This window comes from Anolis sagrei, chromosome 12, assembly GCF_037176765.1.
Source record: "Anolis sagrei isolate rAnoSag1 chromosome 12, rAnoSag1.mat, whole genome shotgun sequence".
In the NCBI taxonomy this organism is placed as follows: domain Eukaryota; kingdom Metazoa; phylum Chordata; class Lepidosauria; order Squamata; family Dactyloidae; genus Anolis; species Anolis sagrei.
The window spans coordinates 21365110-21388349 of NC_090032.1; the positions used below are offsets into that span (position 1 = coordinate 21365110).

General features: G+C 35.0%; 2 protein-coding genes across 3 annotated transcripts in view; one reads left to right on the plus strand and one right to left on the minus strand.

Annotated features, from left to right (window-relative positions):
* ANKRD34A (ankyrin repeat domain 34A) overlaps positions 1-5143 on the plus strand; it is a 7091-nt gene extending 1948 nt beyond the window's left edge. Inside the window, exon 2 of one of the 2 annotated variants that reach the window (XR_010910412.1) lies at positions 2884-2932. Coding sequence is in view for 1 of the 2 variants with exons in the window: in XM_067472643.1 (XP_067328744.1) it covers positions 3793-4959 (1167 nt within the window). In the remaining variant the exon portion in view is untranslated. Of the gene's footprint in view, positions 1-2883; positions 2933-3698 lie in introns of those variants that run through there. The other variant, XM_067472643.1, reaches the window with a different exon arrangement.
* A 7708-nt stretch (positions 5144-12851) lies between these two features.
* On the minus strand, positions 12852-22425 carry RBM8A (RNA binding motif protein 8A). The gene is made up of 6 exons (XM_060757862.2): positions 22267-22425; positions 20819-20878; positions 18265-18342; positions 16765-16901; positions 14950-15086; positions 12852-13020 (listed from the first exon to the last, which is right to left on the minus strand). Exons 1-6 carry the CDS (start codon positions 22331-22333, stop codon positions 12975-12977), a joined length of 525 nt encoding a protein of 174 aa, XP_060613845.1. The 5' UTR covers positions 22334-22425; the 3' UTR covers positions 12852-12974.
* Positions 22426-23240: the final 815 nt, after the last annotated feature.

The following is a 23240-nucleotide window of genomic DNA, read 5'->3' on the forward strand; positions in this document are numbered from 1 at the left end:
TTGCTAAAGCATAATTATCATCCTATTATCATTTTTTTAGCATTGTGGTTGCTAAAAATATTATTATCATCATCGAAGTTGCAAATATATCATCATCATGTCCTAAACCTTATTGGGATTGCAAAAGCATTATTATTATTATTATTATTATTATTATTATTATTATTATTATGCATTGTTACTATTATGCATTATTATGCATTGATATTATTATTATGCATTATTATGTATTGCTATTATTATTATTATGCATTATTATGCATTGTTATTAGTATTATGCATTATTGTGCATTGTTATTATTATTATTATGCATATTATTATTATGCATTATGTATTGCTATTATTATTATGCATTATTATGTATTGTTATTATTATTATGCATTATTATGCATTATTATTATGCATTGTTGTTATTATTATGCATTATTATGTATTGCTATTATTATTATTATGCATTGTTATGCATTGTTATTATTATTATGCATTATTGTGCATTGTTATTATTATTATTATGCATATTATTATTATGCATTACGTATTGCTATTATTATTATGCATGATTATGCATTGTTATTATTACTATTATGCAGTATTATGCATTGTTATTATTATGCATTATTATGCATTATTATTATGCATTATTATACATTATTATTCATTGTTATTATTATTATTATTATGCATTATTGTGCATTGTTATTATTATTATTATGTATATTATTATTATGCATTATTATGTATTGCTATTATTATTATTCATTGTTATTATTATTATGTATTATTATGCATTATTATTATGCATTATTATGCATTGTTATTATTATTATGCCTTGTTATTACTATGCATTATTATTATTATTATTATTATGCAGTATTATGCCTTGTTATTATTATGCATTATTATGCATTGTTGTTAGTATTATGCATTATTGTGCATTGTTATTATTATTATTATGCATATTATTATTATGCATTACGTATTGCTATTATTATTATGCATGATTATGCATTGTTATTATTATGCATGATTATGCATTATTATTATGCATTATTATTATGCATTGTTGTTATTATTATGTATTATTATGCATTGATATTATTATTATGCATTATTATACATTATTATTCATTATTATTATTATTATGCATTATTGTGCATTGTTATTATTATTATGCATATTATTATTATGCATTATTATGTATTGCTATTCTTATTATGCATTGTTATTATTATTATTATGCATTATTATACATTATTATTCATTGTTATTATTATTATGCATTATTGTGCATTGTTATTATTATTATGTATATTATTATTATGCATTATTATATATTGCTATTATTATTATGCATTGTTATTATTATTATTATGCATTATTATACATTGTTATTATTATTATGCCTTGTTATTACTATGCATTATTATGCATTGTTATTATTATTATGCATTATTGTGCATTGTTGTTATTATTATTATGCATTATTATTTATTACTATTATTATTACTATTATTATGCATTGTTGTTGTTGTTGTTATTATTATTATTGTTTTCATCATCTCCCATTTTGTGCCTTTTCTGTAATTTGGACCAAAGAGACGAGGATGAGATTTCCAAAGCCTATTGAGGTTGGAAATAATAATAATAATAATAATAATAATAATAATAGTAATAATAATAATAATAGTAATAATAATAATAATAGTTGTTGTTGTTGTTGTTGTTGTTGTGATATGAGGTTATTTGAGGTGTTATATTTTAACATTTTGCCTTCTTGCTTTTTTTTTTTGCTGTCAGTTATGTAACCGAAGCACCCGGAAATATATGTGTTAATTTTGAATGCATATGGTAATACATGCTAATTTGGAATAGTTCATTGGCCTTTTCTGCTGCTGCATTACACCGTTGATCCTATTAGTATTATTGTTGTTATTATTATTATTACTATTATGAATTAAATTATTATTATTATCATCATCTTTATGTATACAGTATATTATTACTATTATATTATTATTATGGTATATTATTATTATTGTTATTATTATTATTATTTCCCTTAGGTGTTTTCCTGCTCCCACTGCCCTGAGATGACCCCTCCCCACAATTAGTATTATAATTGGAGGAATTATATTATTATTATGGTATATTATTATTATTACTATTATTATTCTTTCCCTTTCTGCTCCTGCCACCCTGAGATGACCCCTTCCTCCTATTATTATTATTATTATTATTATTATTATTATTATTTTAATATTACCATATATTATTACTATTATATTGCTATTATATTATTATGGTATATTATTATTATTATTATTATTATTTCCCACCGTCCTGAGATGACCCCTTCCTCTTCCTATTATTATTATATTAATATTACCATATATTATTACTATTATATTACTATTATATTATCCCTCCCACCTCTATTATTGTCCCTCCCACCTCTATTATTATTATTCAGAGTCATCATCATAATCATCATCATCATCATCTTATTATTATTATTATTATTATTATTATTATTATTATTATTTCCCGCTGTCCTGAGATGACCACTTCCTCTTCCTATTATTATTATTATTATTATTATTCTTTCCCTTAGGTGTTTTCCTGCTCCCGCTGCCCTGAGATGACCCCTTCCTCTTCCTATTATTATTACTATTATTATTATTATTATTATTATTATTATTATTATTATTACTACTACTACTACTACTACTACTTTGGTCTACTACTATTACTACTACTACTATTATTATTCTTTCTCTTAGGTGTTTTCCGGCTTCCGCCGCCCTGAGATGACCCCTTCCTATTATTATTACTATTACTACTACTATTACTACTACTATTATTATTATTCTTTCCCGTAGGTGTTTTCCTGCTCCCGCCGCCCTGAGATGACCCCTTCCTCTTCCTATTACTACTATTACTATTATTACTACTACTACTACTACTACTGGTCTACTACTACTACTACTATTATGATTATTCTTTCCCTTAGGTGTTTTCCTGCTCCCACCGCCCTGAGATGACCCCTTCCTCTTCCTATTATTACTATTACTACTACTACGGCCTACTACTACTACTACTACTATTATTATTCTTTCCCGTAGGTGTTTCCCTGCTCCCGTCGCCCTGAGATGACCCCTTCCTCTTCCTATTATTATTATTACTATTATTATTACTACTTCTACTACTACTACTACTGGTCTACTACTACTACTACTGTTATTATTCTTTCCCGTAGGTGTTTCCCTGCTCCCGTCGCCCTGAGATGACCCCTTCTTCTTCCTATTATTATTACTACTACTACTACTAGTAGTAGTAATAATAATAGGAAGAGGAAGGGGTCATCTCAGGGTGAGATGTAGTAGTAGTAGTAGTAGTACTATGGTCTACTACTACTACTACTGTTATTATTATTCTTTCCCGTAGGTGTTTTCCTGCTCCTGCCGCACTGAGATGACCCCTTCCTCTTCCTATTATTATTACTATTACTACTACTACTACTACTACTACTACTGGTCTACTACTAGTACTGTTATTATTATTCTTTCCCGTAGGTGTTTTCCTGCTCCCACCGTCCTGAGATGACCCCTTCCTCTTCCTATTATTATTACTATTATTATTACTACTAGTACTACTACTGGTCTACTACTACTACTGTTATTCTTCTTTCCCGTAGGTGTTTTCCTGCTCCCGCCGCCCTGAGATGACCCCTTCCTCCTCTCCTTCCGGCTGAGGGCTACTGTCCCGGTGCCCCCGGTCCCGCTTCGGCCATGGTCCACCCGGAGGGCAACGCCCTGCTGACAGCGGTCTGGCGCGGTCAGTTCCGCTTGACCCGCCTGCTGCTGGAGGGGGGCGCCTACATCAACGAGGGCAACGCGGGCGGGGAGACGGCCCTGATGGCGGCCTGCGCGGCCCCCTACGCCGACCCCCGCTGCAAGGCCCGCATGGTGCGCTACTTGACCGCTCACGGGGCCGACCCCAACATCCCGGACAAGGCGGGGCGCTCGGCCTTGGTCCACGCCTGCGCCTCGGGGGCCGGGGCCGAGGTGGCCCAAGTCCTGCTGGACCACGGGGCCGACCCCAGCGCCAAGGACTACTCGGGGGCCTCCGCCCTGATCCACGCCCTCAATTACGGCGACCGGGCCACCCTGCAGGTCCTGCTGGACGCTTGCAAGGCCAAAGGTCAAGAGGTCATCATCATCACGACGGACACCTCGCCCTCCGGGACCAAGAAGACCAAGCAGTACTTGAACGCCCCGCCCTCGCCGGCCTTCTGCATGTCGCCCTCGGACATCCGCCTGCGCGGGGTCGAGAAGGACGAGGAGCGGGACGTTTTCAACTTCGACCCCAAACCGGACGACGCGAAGGTCAGCAAGCCTCGGCCGAAGACGCTGAAGCGGCTCAACTCGGAGCCCTGGGGCCTGGTGGCCCCTTCCGCCCAGGAGCGGCTGACCGTCGAGATGAACGGCCTGAGCCTCTCCAAAAGGCCGCCGCTGTCCAGGCGGCACAGCATGGAAGGTCAAGAGGTCAAAGCGGTGGCCGTAGACGACGACGAGGAGGAGCCGGACAGCAACGCTTCGGAAGGTTACCCGAGGCCGTCGGAGGGTCACCTGAGGTCAAAGCGAGAGCCAAAGTCCAGCACGTCACCCAGCGGTCATCGCAGGGGCTCCGGGACGGCGCTGACCCCAAGCGACCCCTTGTTTGGCCCCGCCCGGCCGGGCTTCCTGCCCCCGCTCCACCTGCCCCCCCACCCCCTGCTCCGGCCCACCAAGGGCCTCTCCCCACTGGCCGCAGCAGCAGCGGTCACTTCCTCCTCCTCTTCCCCCAAGCCCAAGCGGCTACTGCGCCGGCACTCCATGCAGCCCGAGCAGATGAAGCAACTGGTCAGCTTCCAGGGCCTGGCCGCACAAGCCGACCCCCAGGAAGAGGGCCGCTAAGGTCACTGACCCCGACTGACCCCGGGCCCCCCCAAAGGTCACCTAGCCTAATTATTCAAAATAATAATAGGATCCTATATTATTATTATTATTATTATTATTATTATTATTATTATTATTGGGTCCTGGACTTGGGAGGGCCCTCCAGAGGTCATCTAGTCCCATGATTCAGAGTCATCATCATCATCATATTATTATTATTAATTTTTATTTATTATTATTATTATTATTGGGTCCTGGACTTGGGAGGGCCCTCCAGAGGCCATCTAGCCCAACGATTCAGAGTCATCATCATCATCATAATCATCATCATCATATTATTATTATTATTATTATTATTATTAATTTTTATTTATTATTATTATTATTGGGTCCTGGACTTGGGAGGGCCCTCCAGAGGCCATCTAGCCCAATGATTCAGAGTCATCATCATCATAATATTATTATTATTATTATTATTATTATTATTATTAATTTTTATTTCTATTATTATTATTATTATTATTATTATTATTATTGGGTCCTGGACTTGGGAGGGCCCTCCAGAGGCCATCTAGTCCAATGATTCAGAGTCATCATCATCATATTATTATTATTATTTCTATTATTATTATTATTATTATTATTATTATTAATTTTTATTTATTATTATTATTATTGGGTCCTGGACTTGGGAGGGCCCTCCAGAGGCCATCTAGCCCAATGATTCAGAGTCATCATCATCATCATAATCATCATCATCATATTATTATTATTATTAATTTTTATTTATTATTATTATTATTGGGTCCTGGACTTGGGAGGGCCCTCCAGAGGCCATCTAGCCCAATGATTCAGAGTCATCATCATCATAATATTATTATTATTATTATTATTATTATTATTATTATTATTAATTTTTATTTCTATTATTATTATTATTATTATTATTATTATTATTATTATTATTGGGTCCTGGACTTGGGAGGGCCCTCCAGAGGCCATCTAGTCCAATGATTCAGAGTCATCATCATCATATTATTATTATTATTTCTATTATTATTATTATTATTATTAATTTTTATTTATTATTATTATTATTGGGTCCTGGACTTGGGAGGGCCCTCCAGAGGCCATCTAGCCCAATGATTCAGAGTCATCATCATCATCATAATCATCATCATCATATTATTATTATTATTAATTTTTATTTATTATTATTATTATTGGGTCCTGGACTTGGGAGGGCCCTCCAGAGGCCATCTAGCCCAATCATCATCATCATCATATTATTATTATTATTATTATTATTATTATTATTATTATTATTAATTTTTATTTCTATTATTATTATTTCTATTATTATTATTATTATTGGGTCCTGGACTTGGGAGGGCCCTCCAGAGGCCATCTAGCCCAATGATTCAGAGTCATCATCATCATCATCATCATATTATTATTATTATTATTATTATTATTATTAATTTTTATTTCTATTATTATTATTATTATTATTGGGTCCTGGACTTGGGAGGGCCCTCCAGAGGCCATCTAGCCCATTGATTCGGACTCTGCATCATATTATTATTATTATTATTATTGGATCCTAGAGTTGGGCGGGCCCTCCAAAGGACATCTAGTCCAATTATTCGGACTGAATAATAATAATAGTAATAATAATAATGGAATCCTAGCACTGAAAGGGCCCTCCAAAGATCATCTAGCCCATTTATTCAGACTTGGCATTATTATTATTATTATTATTATTATTATTATTATTATTGGAGTCAAGAGTTGGAAGGGCCCTCAAAATGTCATCTAGACCTATTATTCCGACAACAACAACAACAACAACAGGATCCTAGATCTGGGAGGGCTCTACAGAGGTCATCTTGTCCTATTATTCTGACTGACTAATAATAATAACAATAACAATAATAGGCTCCTAGAGTTGGATGGGCCTCCAGAGGTCATCCAGTCCAACTCCGTAGATTTCCATGTAATAAAATAGGAAGGGAACCCCAAAGGTCATCCATTCTGCCATTCAGACTCTGAATAATAATAATAATAATAATAATAATAATAATAATAACAACAACAACAATAATAATGGAACCCCAGCAGGGCCAAAGTAGGAAGGGAACCCCAAAGGCTATCCAGTCCAACCCCTTTCCTGCTAAGAAGGAAAAGCACAACCCGATCCCTCCCAACAGATGGTCTCCCAGCCTCTGAATAACAATAATAATACTAATAATAGCAGTTGGGAGGGACCCCCAAGGGCCATCCAGTCCAACCCCTTAAAGGAAGACACAATCCAATCCCTCCTGAAAGATGGCCGCCTAACCTCTGCCTAAAGGACTTCCAGGGAAGGCAAGGAAGGGACTCCAAAGAAGACGGGAAATCGATACACTTCCTTCCTGCGACTTCCTCTCTACTTCCTTCCTATTTCCCGGAGGCCGGGCAAAGCAATAGACTACGAGACGGCCCTTGGAGCAACACTTGAAGCTTCAGGAAACCCTTCCAGGGACTCGGTCCCGTTCTTCCGGAGCCGCTTCCTCCGCGCTTCCTTCCTCCTTCCTTGTTTCCTCTTTTATCTATTTCTCTTTAGCTTCCTCCTTCACTTCCTCTCCTGCCCTTTTTATTCTCTTCCTCTCCCTCGTTTCCATCACTTCCTCTTTAGCTTCCTCCTTCACTTCCTCTCCTGCCTCTTTTCATTCTCTTCCTCTCCCTTGTTTCCATCTCTTCCTCTTTAGCTTCCTCCTTCACTTCCTCTCCTGCCCCTTTTTGTTCTCTTCCTCTCCCTCGTTTCCATCTCTTCCTCTTTAACTTCCTCCTTCGCTTCCTCTCCTGCCCTTTTTTATTCTCTTCCTCTCCCTCGTTTCCATCTCTTCCTCTTTAGCTTCCTCCTTCACTTCCTCTCCTGCCTTTTCGTTCTCTTCCTCTCCCTCGTTTCCATCTCTTCCTCTTTAGCTTCCTCCTTTACTTCCTCTCCTGCCTCTTTTCATTCTCTTCCTATCCCTCGTTTCCATCTCTTCCTCTTTAGCTTCCTCCTTCACTTCCTCTCCTGCCCCTTTTCATTCTCTTCCTCTCCCTTGTTTCCATCTCTTCCTCTTTAGCTTCCTCCTCCACTTCCTCTCCTGCCCCTTTTCGTTCTCTTCCTCTCCCTTGCTTCCATCTCTTCCTCTTTAGCTTCCCCCTCCACTCCTTCTCTACCTCCTCCACTTCCTTTTATTTCTTCCGATTCCACTTCCACTTCCTCCATCACTTCTTTCTCCTCTGCGCCATTTCCTCTTTTCTTCTTCCTCTTCTGCTTCGTCCCCATTTCCACTTCCTTCATCTCCTCTGACTCTTCCTTTTCCCCTTTTCTATTTCTTCCTCCTCCACTTCCTCTTCCTGCTCCTGCATGTCTTTCTCCCCTCCCAATTGCACTTCTAATGCTTCCTCCATCATCTTCCGCCTTCTCTAATTCCTCCCCTACTTCCTTTTCTCTTCCCCCTCCACTTCCTCATTTCATCTCTTCTTCCTGTTCTGTTTCTGCCTCTTTGGATTCGTCCTCTAACCCCTTTTCCACATCCTCACTCCACTTCCTCTTCTTCATTTCCCTTTATCGCTTCTTCTTCCTCCATCAAGTCGTAATTCCTCCTCCACTTCCTCCTCCTTTTATCTCTTTCTCTTCTATTTCCTCCTTTGCTTCTTCTCTTCCTTATTTCCTCTCTGCTTCCTCTTCCTCCTCTTCTAATTCCTCCTCCAACTCTACTTCCTCTTCTAGTCTTCCACATCCTCTTCTGTTCCTTCTCCAGTCTTCCACTTCCTTGTTTCACTTTATCTCTTCTTTCTCCTTCATTTTCTTCCTTTTCTGCTTCTACTTCTCATTTTTCTTCCTCTTCTAATTCCTTCCACTTCCGCTTCTCTTCTTCTTCCAGTCTTCCACTTCTTCTTCCTCTAAGTCTTCCACTTCATTTCCTTTTATGTTCCACTTCTTCATTCCTTGTATCTCTCCTGCTTCTTCCTGCACTTCCTCTTCTTCCTCCAGTCTTCCACTTCCTCTTCTTCCTCTAAGTCTTCCACTTCATTTCCTTTTATCTTCCACTTCCTCTTCATTCCTTTTATCTCTCCTGCTTCCTCCTGCACTTCTTCCTTCAGTCTTCCACTTCCTCCTCTAGTTTTTCACTTCATTTCTTTTATCTCTTCCACTTCCTCTTCCAGTCTTTTACTTCCCCTTCCGCTTCATTTCCCCTTTTCTTTTCTGTTTCTTCCCCCACGTCCTCTAATCTTTCTCCTTCAGTCTTCCGCTTCTTCCACCAGTCTTCCACTTTATTTCCTCTTTAATCTCTTCCACTTCCTCCACCACTTCCTCTTCCAGACGCCGCAAGAAGCACAACAAGCAAAAACGCACAACTGTTTCCCGGAAGTTTCTAGCTTTTTTTTTCTTTCCCATAAATATGGAATTATATAGATATAATATATAATATATATTATCAATACAAACAAACAAAAATGATTGCGTCTCTTTGTGTCCTTTCTAATAATAATAATAATATTAGAAGGTTCTAATAATATATATTATTAACAATAATAGAGGAAAAATGGATTCCAGTATAATGGTAATAATGATATAAATTAGCAACACACTAATAATAATAATAATAATAATAATAATAATAGCAATAATATAAAATTATAATAACAGAGGGGAAATTATATAATAATACGTTATTTTTCATAATAAGGATGCAAATAAGCTCTTAATAATAGCAATAAATAATAATAATGGAAAATAATATATTCTATTATTATGATCTATTATTATTTTATAATATTGCTATTATTATACTATTTCTTACTATTATTTTATATTTGCTATTATTATATTATTTTCTTATAATTTTGTATTGTTACTACTATTTCTTACTATTATTTTATATTGTTGCTATTATTATATTACTACTTCTTACTATATTATTGCTATTATTATTTTACTATTTCTCACTATTATTTTATATCATTGCTATTATATTACTATTATTTATGTTGTTGCTATTATTATGACAATTTCTTACTATTATTTTATATTGTTGCTATTATTATACTATTTCTTACTATTATTTTATATTATTGCTATTGTTATATTACTATTTCTTACTATTATTTTATATTATTGCTATTATTATATTACTGTTTCATACTATTATTTTATATTATTGCTATTATTATATTACCATTTATTATTTTATATTATTGCTATTATATTACTATTATTTTATATTATTGCTATTATATTACTATTTTTATATTATTTCTATTATTATATTAGTTTCTTACTATTATTATATATTCTTGGTATTATTATATTACTATTTATTATTATTATTTTAATTATTGCTATTATATTACTATTATTTTATATTATTGCTATTATTATATTACTATTTCATACTATTATTTTATATTATTGCTATTTTTACTATTATTATATTACTATTTCTTACTATTATTTTATATTATTGCTATTATTATATTACTATTATATTATTGCTATTATTATATTACTGTTTCATACTATTATTTTATATTATTGCTATTATTATATTACCATTTATTATTTTATATTATTGCTATTATTATATTACTATTTTTATATTATTTCTATTATTATATTAGTTTCTTACTATTATTATATATTCTTGGTATTATTATATTACTATTTCTTATTATTATTTTAATTATTGCTATTACTATCATTTTATATTATTGCTATTATTATATTACTATTTCATACTATTATTTTATATTATTGCTATTTTTACTATTATTATATTACTATTTCTGACTATTATTTTATATTATTGCTATTATTATATTACTATTTCTTACTATTATATATCATCATCATCATTATTTATTCTTACCTATTTTCTCGTCCAAAAATACACCAAACGGGGGGAAAATTTGTCTAATAGAATTATATTATATAATTATATAATATTTTATAATTATATATATAATTATATAATATAGTAATATTTTATATTCAGATACACACACACATATATAAATAATTTTAGGATGGTATGGTTGTCAACTTTGAGTATGTTGGATGGATTGCAACTGAATTTTCAAGATATTGTTTGTATTTACGTAGTCCTGCCTTTATGTTTAACTACAGCTCCCATCGCGCCAGGCTATCCCCGAGAAACTCCATCAGTCCTTAAAGAGTGTAATATTCGGCAAGTTTGCTCTCGATGCATCATGGGTGGGGTTCAGTGTGCTTTCTGGCTGTGGGGTGAACTACAACTCCCAATATGGTGAGTCAGCCCTCTCAAACCCCTCCAGTAGGTTGAGTAGTCCTGGGGGTTCTGTGTGCCAAGTTAGGTCTAGATCCATCATTGGTGGATGTCACGATTTCTCTGGATGTGGATGAAATACAACTTCCATAAAGGTTGTGGGTGAACTACAACTCCCAGAAAGGAAGGCCCGTTCCCCCCAAACCCCTCCAGTAATCCAATCTGAACATATCAGGTCTGTGTGCCAAGTTTGGTCCAGGTCCATCATTGGTGGAGGACACATTTTCTCTGGTTGTGGGTGAACTACAACTCCCAGAAAGGTTGTGGGTGAACTACAACTCCCAGAAAGGTTGTGGGTGAGCTACAACTCCCAGAAAGAAAGGTGAGTTCCCCCCAAACCCCTCCAGTCATCAAATTTCGGCATATCAGGTCTGTGTGGCAAGTTTGGTCCAGCTCCTTCGGTGTTTGGGTTCACGGTGCTCTTAAGTTGCAGGTGAACTATACATCCCACTGCCTACAACTCCAAAATGTCCAGGCCAATTCCCCTCAAAACCCACCAGTATTCAAATGTGGACATATCAGGTCCGTGTGCCAGGTTTGGTCCAGGTCCATCAGTGTTTGGGTTCAGAATGCTCTCTGGGTGTAGGTGAACTACAACTCCCATAAATCTAGGTATATTTTCCCCAAAGGCCTCCAGTATTTTCTTTGCTAGACATGGGGGCTCTGGGTACCAAGTTTGGTCCAATTCCAATTTTGGTGGAGTCCAGAGTGCTCGTCGATTGAAGGTGAACTATAAATCCCAATACCTAGAACTTCAAAATGTCCAGGCCAATTTCCCTCAAATCCCACCAGTATTCAAACATGGGCATATTGGGTATCCATCATTGTTTGGGTTCATTGTGTGCTCCGGATGTAGGTGAACTACAACTCCCATAAATCCCTCCGGTATGTTTAGTTGGTCATGGGGCTTCTGTGTGCCAAGTTAGTTCCAGCTCTATCATTGGTGGAGTGCAGCGTGCTCTTAGATTGCAGGTGAACTATACATCCCACTGCCTACAACTCCTATAAATCATAGCAAATACTCCCCAAACCTCTGTAGTATGTTCAGTTGCTGATCAATTCCACAGAAAAGGATAGGAAAAGTTAAAGGAGAGGGAGTGGGCGGGGCTATGCAAATTCCACACCAATGGAGAGAGAAAGGAACACTGGGATGCCTCTCTTGTCTCAAGTCGTTGCTGATCAATTCCACAGAAAAGGATAGGAAAAGTTAGAGAGGGAGTGGGTGGGGCTATGCAAATGCCACACCAATGGAGAGAGAAAGGAACACTGGGATGCCTCTCTTGTCTCAAGTCGTTGCTGATCAATTCCATAGAAAAGGATAGGAAAAGTTAAAGGAGAGGGAGTGGGCGGGGCTATGCAAATTCTACACCAACGGAGAAAGGAACACTGGGATGCCTCTCTTGTCTCACGTTGCTGATCAATTCCATAGAAAAGGATAGGAAAAGTTAAAGGAGAAGCAGTAGGCGGGGGTCATGCAAATTCCACACCAATGGAGAGAGAAAGGAACACTGGGATGCCTCTCTCTCTCTCTCTCGTCTCTTTGGAAAAGCAAACAGTGAAGCGCGTTCCTTCAAACCAAAACAAACCCATTGCGCCTTTATTCCATCATCAAAGATCCAGAAGACGTGGGATACAAAACAACACAACAATACAAATACGAAACAACCGCCGTGTGGGATTTCAACGGGAAGGTCAGCGTCTTCTCCGGTCGGGGCTCCGGCTCCGTCTGCGGCCGCCTCTGGAAAGGAAAGAGGCAAAGAAGAGAGCCGGTCAAACGCCTACGTTACTCCCGACAAAGCAGGCGAAATTGGTGGGAGATATAACAACAACAACAATAACAGGAGTGCAAACAGGCCCTTTGGACTCCTTCCCAGGCCAAAGCTGAGAATATGTAATAAGAGAAAATAATAATAACAATAATATTGTTATTATTATAATAATAACAATAATATTGTTATTGTTATAAGAATAATAAGAATACAAAGCAGGTGAAACTGGTGAGGAATATAACAACAACAACAAAAATAACAGGAGTGCAAACAGGCCCTTTGGACTCCTTCCCAGGCCAAAGCTAAGAATATGTAGTAAGAGAAAATAATAACAGTAGTAGTAATAATAATAATAAGAAGAAGAATAGTAAGAATAATAATAAGAATACAAAGCAGGTGAAACTGGTGAGGAATGTAACAATAACAACAACAACAACAAGAGTGCAAACAGGTCCTTTGGACTCCTTCCCAGGCCGAAGCTGAGAATATGTAGTAAGAGAAAATAATAACAGTAGTAGTAATAATAATAATAAGAAGAAGAATAGTAAGAATAATAATAAGAATACAAAGCAGGTGAAACTGGTGAGGAATGTAACAACAACAACAACAACAACAAGAGTGCAAACAGGTCCTTTGGACTCCTTCCCAGGCCGAAGCTGAGAATATGTAGTAAGAGAAAATAATAACAGTAGTAGTAATAATAATAATAAGAAGAAGAATAGTAAGAATAATAATAAGAATACAAAGCAGGTGAAACTGGTGAGGAATGTAACAATAACAACAACAACAACAAGAGTGCAAACAGGTCCTTTGGACTCCTTCCCAGGCCGAAGCTGAGAATATGTAGTAAGAGAAAATAATAACAGTAGTAGTAATAATAATAATAAGAAGAAGAATATTAAGAATAATAATAAGAATACAAAGCAGGTGAAACTGGTGAGGAATGTAACAACAACAACAACAACAACAAGAGTGCAAACAGGTCCTTTAGACTCCTTCCCAGGCCAAAGCTGAGAATATATAATAAGAGAAAATAATAATAGTAGTAGTAATAATAATAATAATGATAATAATAATAATGAAATAATAATACAAAGTAGGTGAAATTAGTGGGGAATATAACAACAACAACCAGAGTGCAAACAGGCCCTTTGGACTCCTTCCCAGGCCAAAGCTGAGAATAGATAATAAGAGAAAATAATAACAGTAGTAGTAGTAGTAGTAGTAATAAGAAGAAGAATACAAAGCAGGTGAAACTGGTGGGGAATATAACAACAAGAGTGCAAACAGGTCCTTTGGACTCCTTCCCAGGCCAAAGCTGAGAATATATAATAAAGAGAAAATAACAGTAGTAGTAGTAGTAATAATAGCAATAATAGTAATAGTAATAATAATAATAATAATAGTAATAATAATAATAATAATGAAATAATAATACAAAGCAGGTGAAACTGGTGGGGAATATAACAACAACAACAACAAGAGTACAAACCGGTCCTTTGGACTCCTTCCCAGGCCGAAGTTGAGAATATATAATAAGAGAAAATAATAATACTAGTAATAATAATACAAAGCAGGTGAAATTGGTGGGGGATATAACAACAACAACAAAAATAACAGGAGTGTAAACAGGCCCTTTGGACTCCTTCCCAGGCCAAAGCTGAGAATATATAATAAAGAGAAAATAACAGTAGTAGTAGTACTAATAGTAATAGTAATAATAATAATAATAATGAAATAATAATAAAAAGCAGGCGAAATTGGTGGGGAATATATCAACAATAATAACAACAACAACAGGAGTGCAAACAGGCCCTTTGGACTCCTTCCCAGGCCAAAGCTGAGAATATATAATAAGAGAAAATAATAATAGTAGTAATAATAATAACGAGACTGACCTGCGCTTCCCTTTGGGGGGTCCCCGGACGAAGCACCAGTCCACGCTGATGGGCTGCCCCATCAGGTCCTGCCCGTTCAGCCCCTCCATGGCCGCCTGCGCTTCTTTGTACGTCTCGTATTCCACCAGCGTGTAACCCTAGGGATTAATTAAGCCTCCTTAGTGCTCCTCTCCATCAGAGGCCCGAGTTAATGAGACAGGCCGCCCCCAGGTTACAAACATCCGACTCACAAAGGACTCCTAGTTAGGAACAAGGGCGCCGAGACAACAGGATCTGAGAAAGATCTTCTATTATTAATTATATTATTAGTATTACTATATTCTTATTATATTAAATATGATTAGTATTAGTATTATTATATTATTATTACATTTGATTATATATTATAATAATATTATACATTATTAGCATTACTCTATTCTTATTTTATATTATGTTATTAGTACTAGTAGTATTACTATATTATTATATTAAATATTATTGGTATTTGTATTATTACTATATTTTATATTATTATTATATATTATTATATATTATAATAATATTATACATTATTAGCATTACTATATTCTTATTATATATTATGTTATTAGTAGTACTAGTAGTATTACTATATTATTATATTAAATATTATTGGTATTTGTATTATTATTATATTTTATATTATTATTATATATTATTATATATTATAATAATATTATACATTATTAGCATTACTATATTCTTATTATATATTATGTTATTAGTACTAGTAGTATTACTATATTATTATATTAAATATTATTGGTATTTGTATTATTATTATATTTTATATTATTATTATATATTATTATATATTATTATTATATAATACATTATTAGCATTACTATATTATTATTTTATATTATGTTATTAGTACTAGTAGTATTACTATATTATTATATTAAATATTATTGGTATTTGTATTATTATTATATTTTATATTATTATTATATATTATTATATATTATTATTATATAATACATTATTAGCATTACTATATTCTTATTTTATATTATGTTATTAGTACTAGTAGTATTACTATATTAGTATATTATTGGTATTCATATTATTATTGCATTTTATATTATTATTATATTTTATTATTATATAATTATACATTATTAACATTACTATATTCTTATTTTATATTATGTTATTATTAGAAGTAGTAGTATTACTATATTCTAATAATAAATATTATTGGTATTCGTATTATTATTATATTTTATTATTATTATATAATTATACATTATTAACATTACTATATTATTATTTTATATTATGTTATTAGTAGTAGTAGTAGTATTACTATATTCTAATAATAAATATTATTGGTATTTGTATTATTATTATTATTATATTTTATATCATTTTATATTATGTTATTAGTTCTAGTAGTATTACTATATTATTATATTAAATATTGGTATTCGTATTATTATAATATTTTATTATATATTACAATATTATTATTATACATTATAAACATTACTATATTATTATTTTATATTATATTATTATTAGTAGCATTACTATATTATTGTATTAATTGTGATTGGTATTCGTATTATTATTAAATTTCTATTATTATTGTTATATTTTATTATATATTATTATATTATTCATTATTAGCATTGCCATATTATTATATTTACTATGATTGGTATTAGTATTATTATATTATTATGTATGGTCAGGAACCCTGTTTTGGATGTATACGAGATGTAATGTGTTTCTCCGAGACCCGGAATGAGGACAATGCACTCTGTACATGGTCAGGAGCCCCGGCTCACCTTCAGGTACCCCGTCCGGCGGTCCAGGTTGAGGTGGAGGTTCTTGATCTCCCCGAACTCGGCAAACTTGTCGTGGATGTCCTCCTCGGTGGCCTCCTCGTGGACCCCCGTCACAAAGAGGATCCAGCCTTCCACCGCTGGGCGGGACACATAGAATTGTATCAGAAGAAGAGTTGGAAGGGCCCCCATAAGGTCATCTAGTCCACACCCTATTCTTCTTCCTTCATGCAGTAAAAGCTCCAACAAAACCCTCCTGACAGATGGCCACTTCACCTCTGTAATAACAGTAGTAGTTATAATAGTAATAATAGAACTATAGAATCCTAGAGATGGAAGGGACCCCCAAAGGCCATCCAGTCCATCCTCCTGAAAGAGGGCCACCCAGTCTCTGCTTAATAATAATAATAATAATAATAATAATAATAATAATAATAGGATCCTAGAGTTGAGACCCCAAGGACCATCAAATAACAACATAGGGTCCTAGTACTGGAAGGTATCCCCAAAAGCCATGAAGGAAGACATAATTCAACCCCTCCCAACAAATGGCCATCCAGGCTTAGCTTAATAATAATAATAATAATAATAATAATAATAATAATAATATGATCCTAGAGTTGGAAGGGACCCCAAGGGTCATCAAATAATAATCTAGGATCCTAGAGTTGGAAGGGACCCCAAAGGACTTCAAATACCACCACCACTACCACCACCAACAACAACAACTTAGGATCCTAGGGTTGGAAGGGACTGCCAAAGGACTTCAAATACCACCACCACCACCAACAACAACAACTTAGGATCCAACAACAACAACAACAACTTAGGACCCTAGAGTTGTAAGGGACCCCCAGAGGACTTCAAATACCACCACCACCACCACCACTACCAACAACAACAACAACAACTTAGGATCCTAGAGTTGGATGGGACAACCAAAGGACCTCAAACACCAACAACAACAACAACAACTTGGGATCTTAGATTTGGAAGGGACCCCAAAAGGACTTCAAATATCAACAACAACATCAACAACAACGAAGAATCCTAGAGTTGGAAGGGACTCCCAAAGGCTATCCAGTCCAACCCATTTCGGCCATGGCAGAAGACATAATCCGATCTTTCCCGACAGATGGCCACCCAGCCTTAACTTAATAATAATAGTAATAATAATAATAATAATATCCTACAGTTGGAAGGGACCCAAGGGTCATCAAATAATAATATAGGATCCTAGAACTGGAAGGGATCCCCAAAAGCCATCAAACAACAACAACAATGGGTCCTAGCGCTGGAGGGGACCCACAAAGGTCATCCGGTCCAACCTCTTTCAGCCATGAAGATATAATTTGACCCCTCCCAACAGATGGCCATCTAGCTTTAGCTTAATAATAATAATAATAATAATAATAATAGAATCCTAAAGTTGAATGGGACCCCAAGGATGATCAAACAACAACAGCACCAAGCCTTTCCCCCTCGCTTTTGGCACCGACTTACATCTCTGTGGCCCCGGCTCGTCGCCATCTTGTTCCACGCTGTCGTAGTCCTCTCGAACCCGGGCCCGGGAGCCTTCCTCTGGACAAAGAGATAGGAAGAGATGAGTTTGGAAGCACTGGCGGTCCAGTAAGGGACTCCCTTTCCTTCGATGGGATGGAAGGCTTGATCCTACAGACACGGTTGGGATGCACCTCCCACATTGTTGTTGTTGTTATTAATTAATTAATATCGCACTTTCTCTCTTAAAAGGAGACTTAAAGCAGCAAAATTGTAACGTACAACTTCAAAATGATAATTATTTATATCTCGCTTTCTCTCAAGAAACCCAAAGTAGTGAACAATGTAACATACTACTTCAAAACTGTTATTATTAGTATTATTATCTACATAAATAACAATGTAATGTTCGTTTGTGGGATTAGCATAACTCAAAAACCACTGGACAAATTGACACCAAATTTGGACACAAGACACCTCTCAGGCCAACGAGTGACCATCACTCATAAAAACACCAAAAAAACAGAGTGGAAAAGACTTCAAAAGCCAAAAAAAGAAAATACATTACAATGTTCCTGCTTATCTTCTTACCTAATTGGATTTACCTATTCCTTTAAAGTGCTTTTTACTTAGATGCTTTTTACTTATCTGTATAAATAAAAATGTAATGTTCATTTGTGGAATTAAGATAACTCAAAAACCACTGGGCAAATTGACACCACATTTGGACACAAGACACCTCTCAGGCCAACGAGTGACCATCACTCACAAAAACACTGGAAAACACAGCGGAAGGGACTTAAAGAAATAAAAAAAATACATTACAACACATGCGTTAATTGTTTTAATTTGCTGTAGGTTTTGTATTGTTATATTGTATGTTGAGGCCCTGGCCTTTGTAAGCCGCATCGAGTCCTTCGGGAGATGCTAGCGGGGTACAAATAAAGCTATTAAACTTTATTATTATTATTATTATTAATAATAATAATAATAATGCGCAAAACCACATATGCACATATAAACGCACACAAAACACATATACACAGACTAGGCCACAGCAACACGTGGCAGGGAATGGCTAATTATCTATATAAATAAAAATGTAATGTTCGTTTGTGGGATTAGCATAACTCAATGTTCCTGCTTATCTTCTTACCTAATTGGATTTACCTATTCCTTTAAAGTGCTTTTTACTTAGGTGCTTTTTACTTATCTGTATAAATCAAAATGTAATGTTCGTTTGTGGGATTAGCATAACTCAAAAACCACTGGACGAATGGACACCAAATTTGGTCACAATCCACTTATCAGGCCAACGAGTGACTATCACTCACAAAAACACTGGAAAACACAGCGGAAGGGACTTAAAAAATACATTACAACGCGTGCGCAAAACCACATATATACACATGTACACATATATACACACACAAAACACTTATACACAGACTGAGCCACAGCAACGCATGGCAGGGGACGGCTAGTTATGAATAATATCTCTCTTTTTCTCTTAGAGACTTACATTGGTGAAAAATAAAACATACAGCTTCAAAACTATTATTATATTATTTTAAACTTGCTTCTTCTTCGTAACATCTAGTGTTTTCGTACTTTAGAATGTACTTTAAAGCTCTCTCTTAAAAACAGACCCAAAGCAGCCAAAAACACACTACCGAAAACGTACAACCGCTAAGGTTACATAATAAACTAATATGATAATAATAGTAATTATTATTATTTTTTGTCATGTCAGGAGCGACTTGAGAAACTGCAAGTTGCTTCTGGTGTGAGAGAATTGGCCGTCTGCAAGGACATTGCCCAGGGGACGCCACCTAGATGATTGGATGTTTTTATCATCCTTGTGGGAGGCTTCTCTCCCACAATAATAATATAATATTATTAATAATATAATAAATAAATAAGATTATTATATGCAATATATTATTTTATGTGTGTTTGTGTGTGTGTATATATATATATATATATAAAATTTGTATTTTATTATTAATTAAATTTAATATGTAATTTTATGCATGTCTATCTATATTATTTATGTGTATCTATATTATTTATTATTATTTAATGCAATATATTATTATATAATAATAAAATAAGATTATTATATGCAATATATATTATTTTGTGTGTGTGTATATATAATTTGGATCTTAAATCTGTCTAATTTATTATTATTTAATAATAATGTTAATAATATATAATAAATATTATATGCAATATAATATATTATTTTGTGTGTGTTTGTGTGTGTGTGTGTATATATATATATATATAATATTATTATTTGTATTTTATTATTAATTAAATTTAATATGTAATTTAATAATAATAATATAATATTAATATTAATATGAAAATAATAATAATAATAATAGATGTATATATTTCCCACCCCAAAGTAAGGCACAGCATGGATCAAACTCAACACTATTTAATATAGGCAAGGTACGAACAGGATGAGTTTTGTAGGATTGCTATTAAGGTGAATTATTATTATCTTCATCATCATCACCATCATCATAAGGTTGAGTCGCCTTACCTGATCCGAAGCCTCGGCCTTTCCTTTTCTTTGCTTTTTCCTTCAGTTTGTGGATGCTTTCTGCAGAGAGACCACATAGAGTTTGATTAAACAACGGTCAAATTCACAAAACAACAACAACAACCACAGTAGGTGTATGTTAACATAGTTTATATACATAGATAAGACAGAGGAGCGCAAAGATATATATATATGTGTGTGTGTGTGTGTGTGAGAGAGAGGGAAAAAACATACAATGAAGGCTGATCACTTCTACAATTTAGGATACACATTATTATTATTATTATTATTATTATTATTATTATTGTATCCTGCTTGATCTCTCCATACGAAGAATCAAAGCGGTTCACAATCCAAAACATTACAACTTAATAAATTATATAGATGTAAATTTAAGATCCAAATTATATATATATACACACACAAAATAATATATTATATTGCATATAATCATCTTATTTTAATATTATATTATTAATATTATTATTAAATAAAAAATTATATAGACACAAATTTAAGATCCAAATTATACATATATATATACATACACACACAAAATAATATATTATATTTCATATAAAAATAATATAGATACACATAATAAATAATATAGATAGACACACATAAAATTATATATTAAACTTAATTAATAAAATAGAAATAATATTTTATTATTCACACACACAAACACACATAAAATAATATAATATATTGCATATAATAATCTTATTTATTTATTATATTATTAAATAATAATAATAAATTATATAGACACACATTTAAAATCCAAATTATATATATATACACAGACAAAATAATATATTATATCACATATAAAACTTATTGAATTACTATTAAATATTATTATTAAATTATATTAAATGATATAGACACAAAATTATATACACACACTATAATATATTATATAATGTATTGCATCAAATAATAATAATATAAATAGACACACATAAAATTATATATTAAATTTAATTAATAATAAAATACAAATAATATATTTATTTATTATATTATTGATATTATTAAATAATAAAAATATATAGACCCAAATGTAAGATCCAAATTATATATATATATATACAGATACACATAATAAATAATACACATAATAAATAATAGATAGATACACATAAAATTACATATTATTAAATTTAATTAATAATAAAATACAGATAAGAGATCTACACGCAAGAGAGCATTGTGTATATCTATTTATTTATCTATTTGTCCATCCATCTACACGCTACAGGCCGCAATAGGCGCTAAAGTAGTACTGGACTCCATTTCCCAGAATGCTCCACCGTTGCCGTGGCCGGCAAGAGCTTCTGGGGGATGTAGTTCGACGTCACTTCCGCTCAACCGGAGGCGACTAGGCCTCAGGCGGGCCCTAAATTAGTGAGGCCAGGGCCTGGCTTGGGCTGCTCACTCACCGTCGCCGTCCTCGTCCATGGCGAAGTCCTCTCCGCCGGCCTCGTGGAGGTCCAAGACGTCCGCCATCGCGAGGAGAGCCCGAAACACCGAAGAGTACGACACGACAGGCTCCGCGGCCTACTCCCACACAGCAAGAGAAGGAGCGTCTCTGCGCATGCGCACTCCCTTCAGCGCCAAAGGAAGGGGGCGGAGACGTCCAGAGGAGGTCGCCCAGTCGCGCCTGCGCAGAAACGCGGCGTCCCCCGCGCAGGCGCCATCTTGAGAAGGTCGTCGACGTGGATTTGTTGGTTTGTCCCAACAAGGTTCAAAAACGGCTGGGTGGATCCGGACCCCACCTGGCAGGCAAAGCCTTCGTGGTTGGACTTAAAAGAAGGGAAGGGTCTGGAGGTGGAAAGAGAAACGCTCTCTTGGTAGTTTCCGTTCTTAACGTTGAGCCTTCTGTAGGCCACCTCCCCCTGGACAGCAATGTATGCGGCAGGTACTGGCTCGTTCAGTAGACTCTCCTCTACAGTTTCATTTGGGCAGGAAGCCTTAGCATTGAACGGTTGTGTTGTTAAAGTGCAAAGTATGGAACCCTGCGCAAACAGTTGGTCAATGCGATGTAAGCAACGTATGCGGCAGGTACTGGCTTATTCAGTAGACTCTCCGCTACAGTTCCATTTTGGCAGGAAGCCCTAACATTGAACAGTTGTGTTGTTAAAGTGTGAAGTATGGAGCCCTGCGCAGACAGTCGGTCAATGCGACTTAAGCAATGTATGCGACAAGTACTGGCTCATTCAGTAGACTCTCCTTTACAGTTCCATTTTGGCGGGAAGGCTTAGCATTGAACGGTTGTGTTGTTAAAGTGCAAAGTATGGAACCCTGCACAGACGGTCGATCAATGTGACTTAAGCAACGTATGTGGCAGGTACTGGCTTGTTCAGTAGACTCTCCTCTACAGTTCCATTTTAGCAGGAAACCTTAGCATTGGACG

What these genes read in the sequence shown, in the direction of transcription:
- RBM8A (XM_060757862.2), bottom strand. Translation starts at nt 22,333, where the DNA reads ATGGCGGACGTCTTGGACCTCCACGAGGCCGGCGGAGAGGACTTCGCC. An exon ending in AGGCCGAGGCTTCGGATCAG is followed by an intron (nt 18,343 to 20,818) that starts GTAAGGCGACTC and finishes CTCTTTGTCCAG; the next exon opens with AGGAAGGCTCCCGGGCCCGG. An exon ending in CGAGCCGGGGCCACAGAGAT is followed by an intron (nt 16,902 to 18,264) that starts GTAAGTCGGTGC and finishes TGTCCCGCCCAG; the next exon opens with CGGTGGAAGGCTGGATCCTC.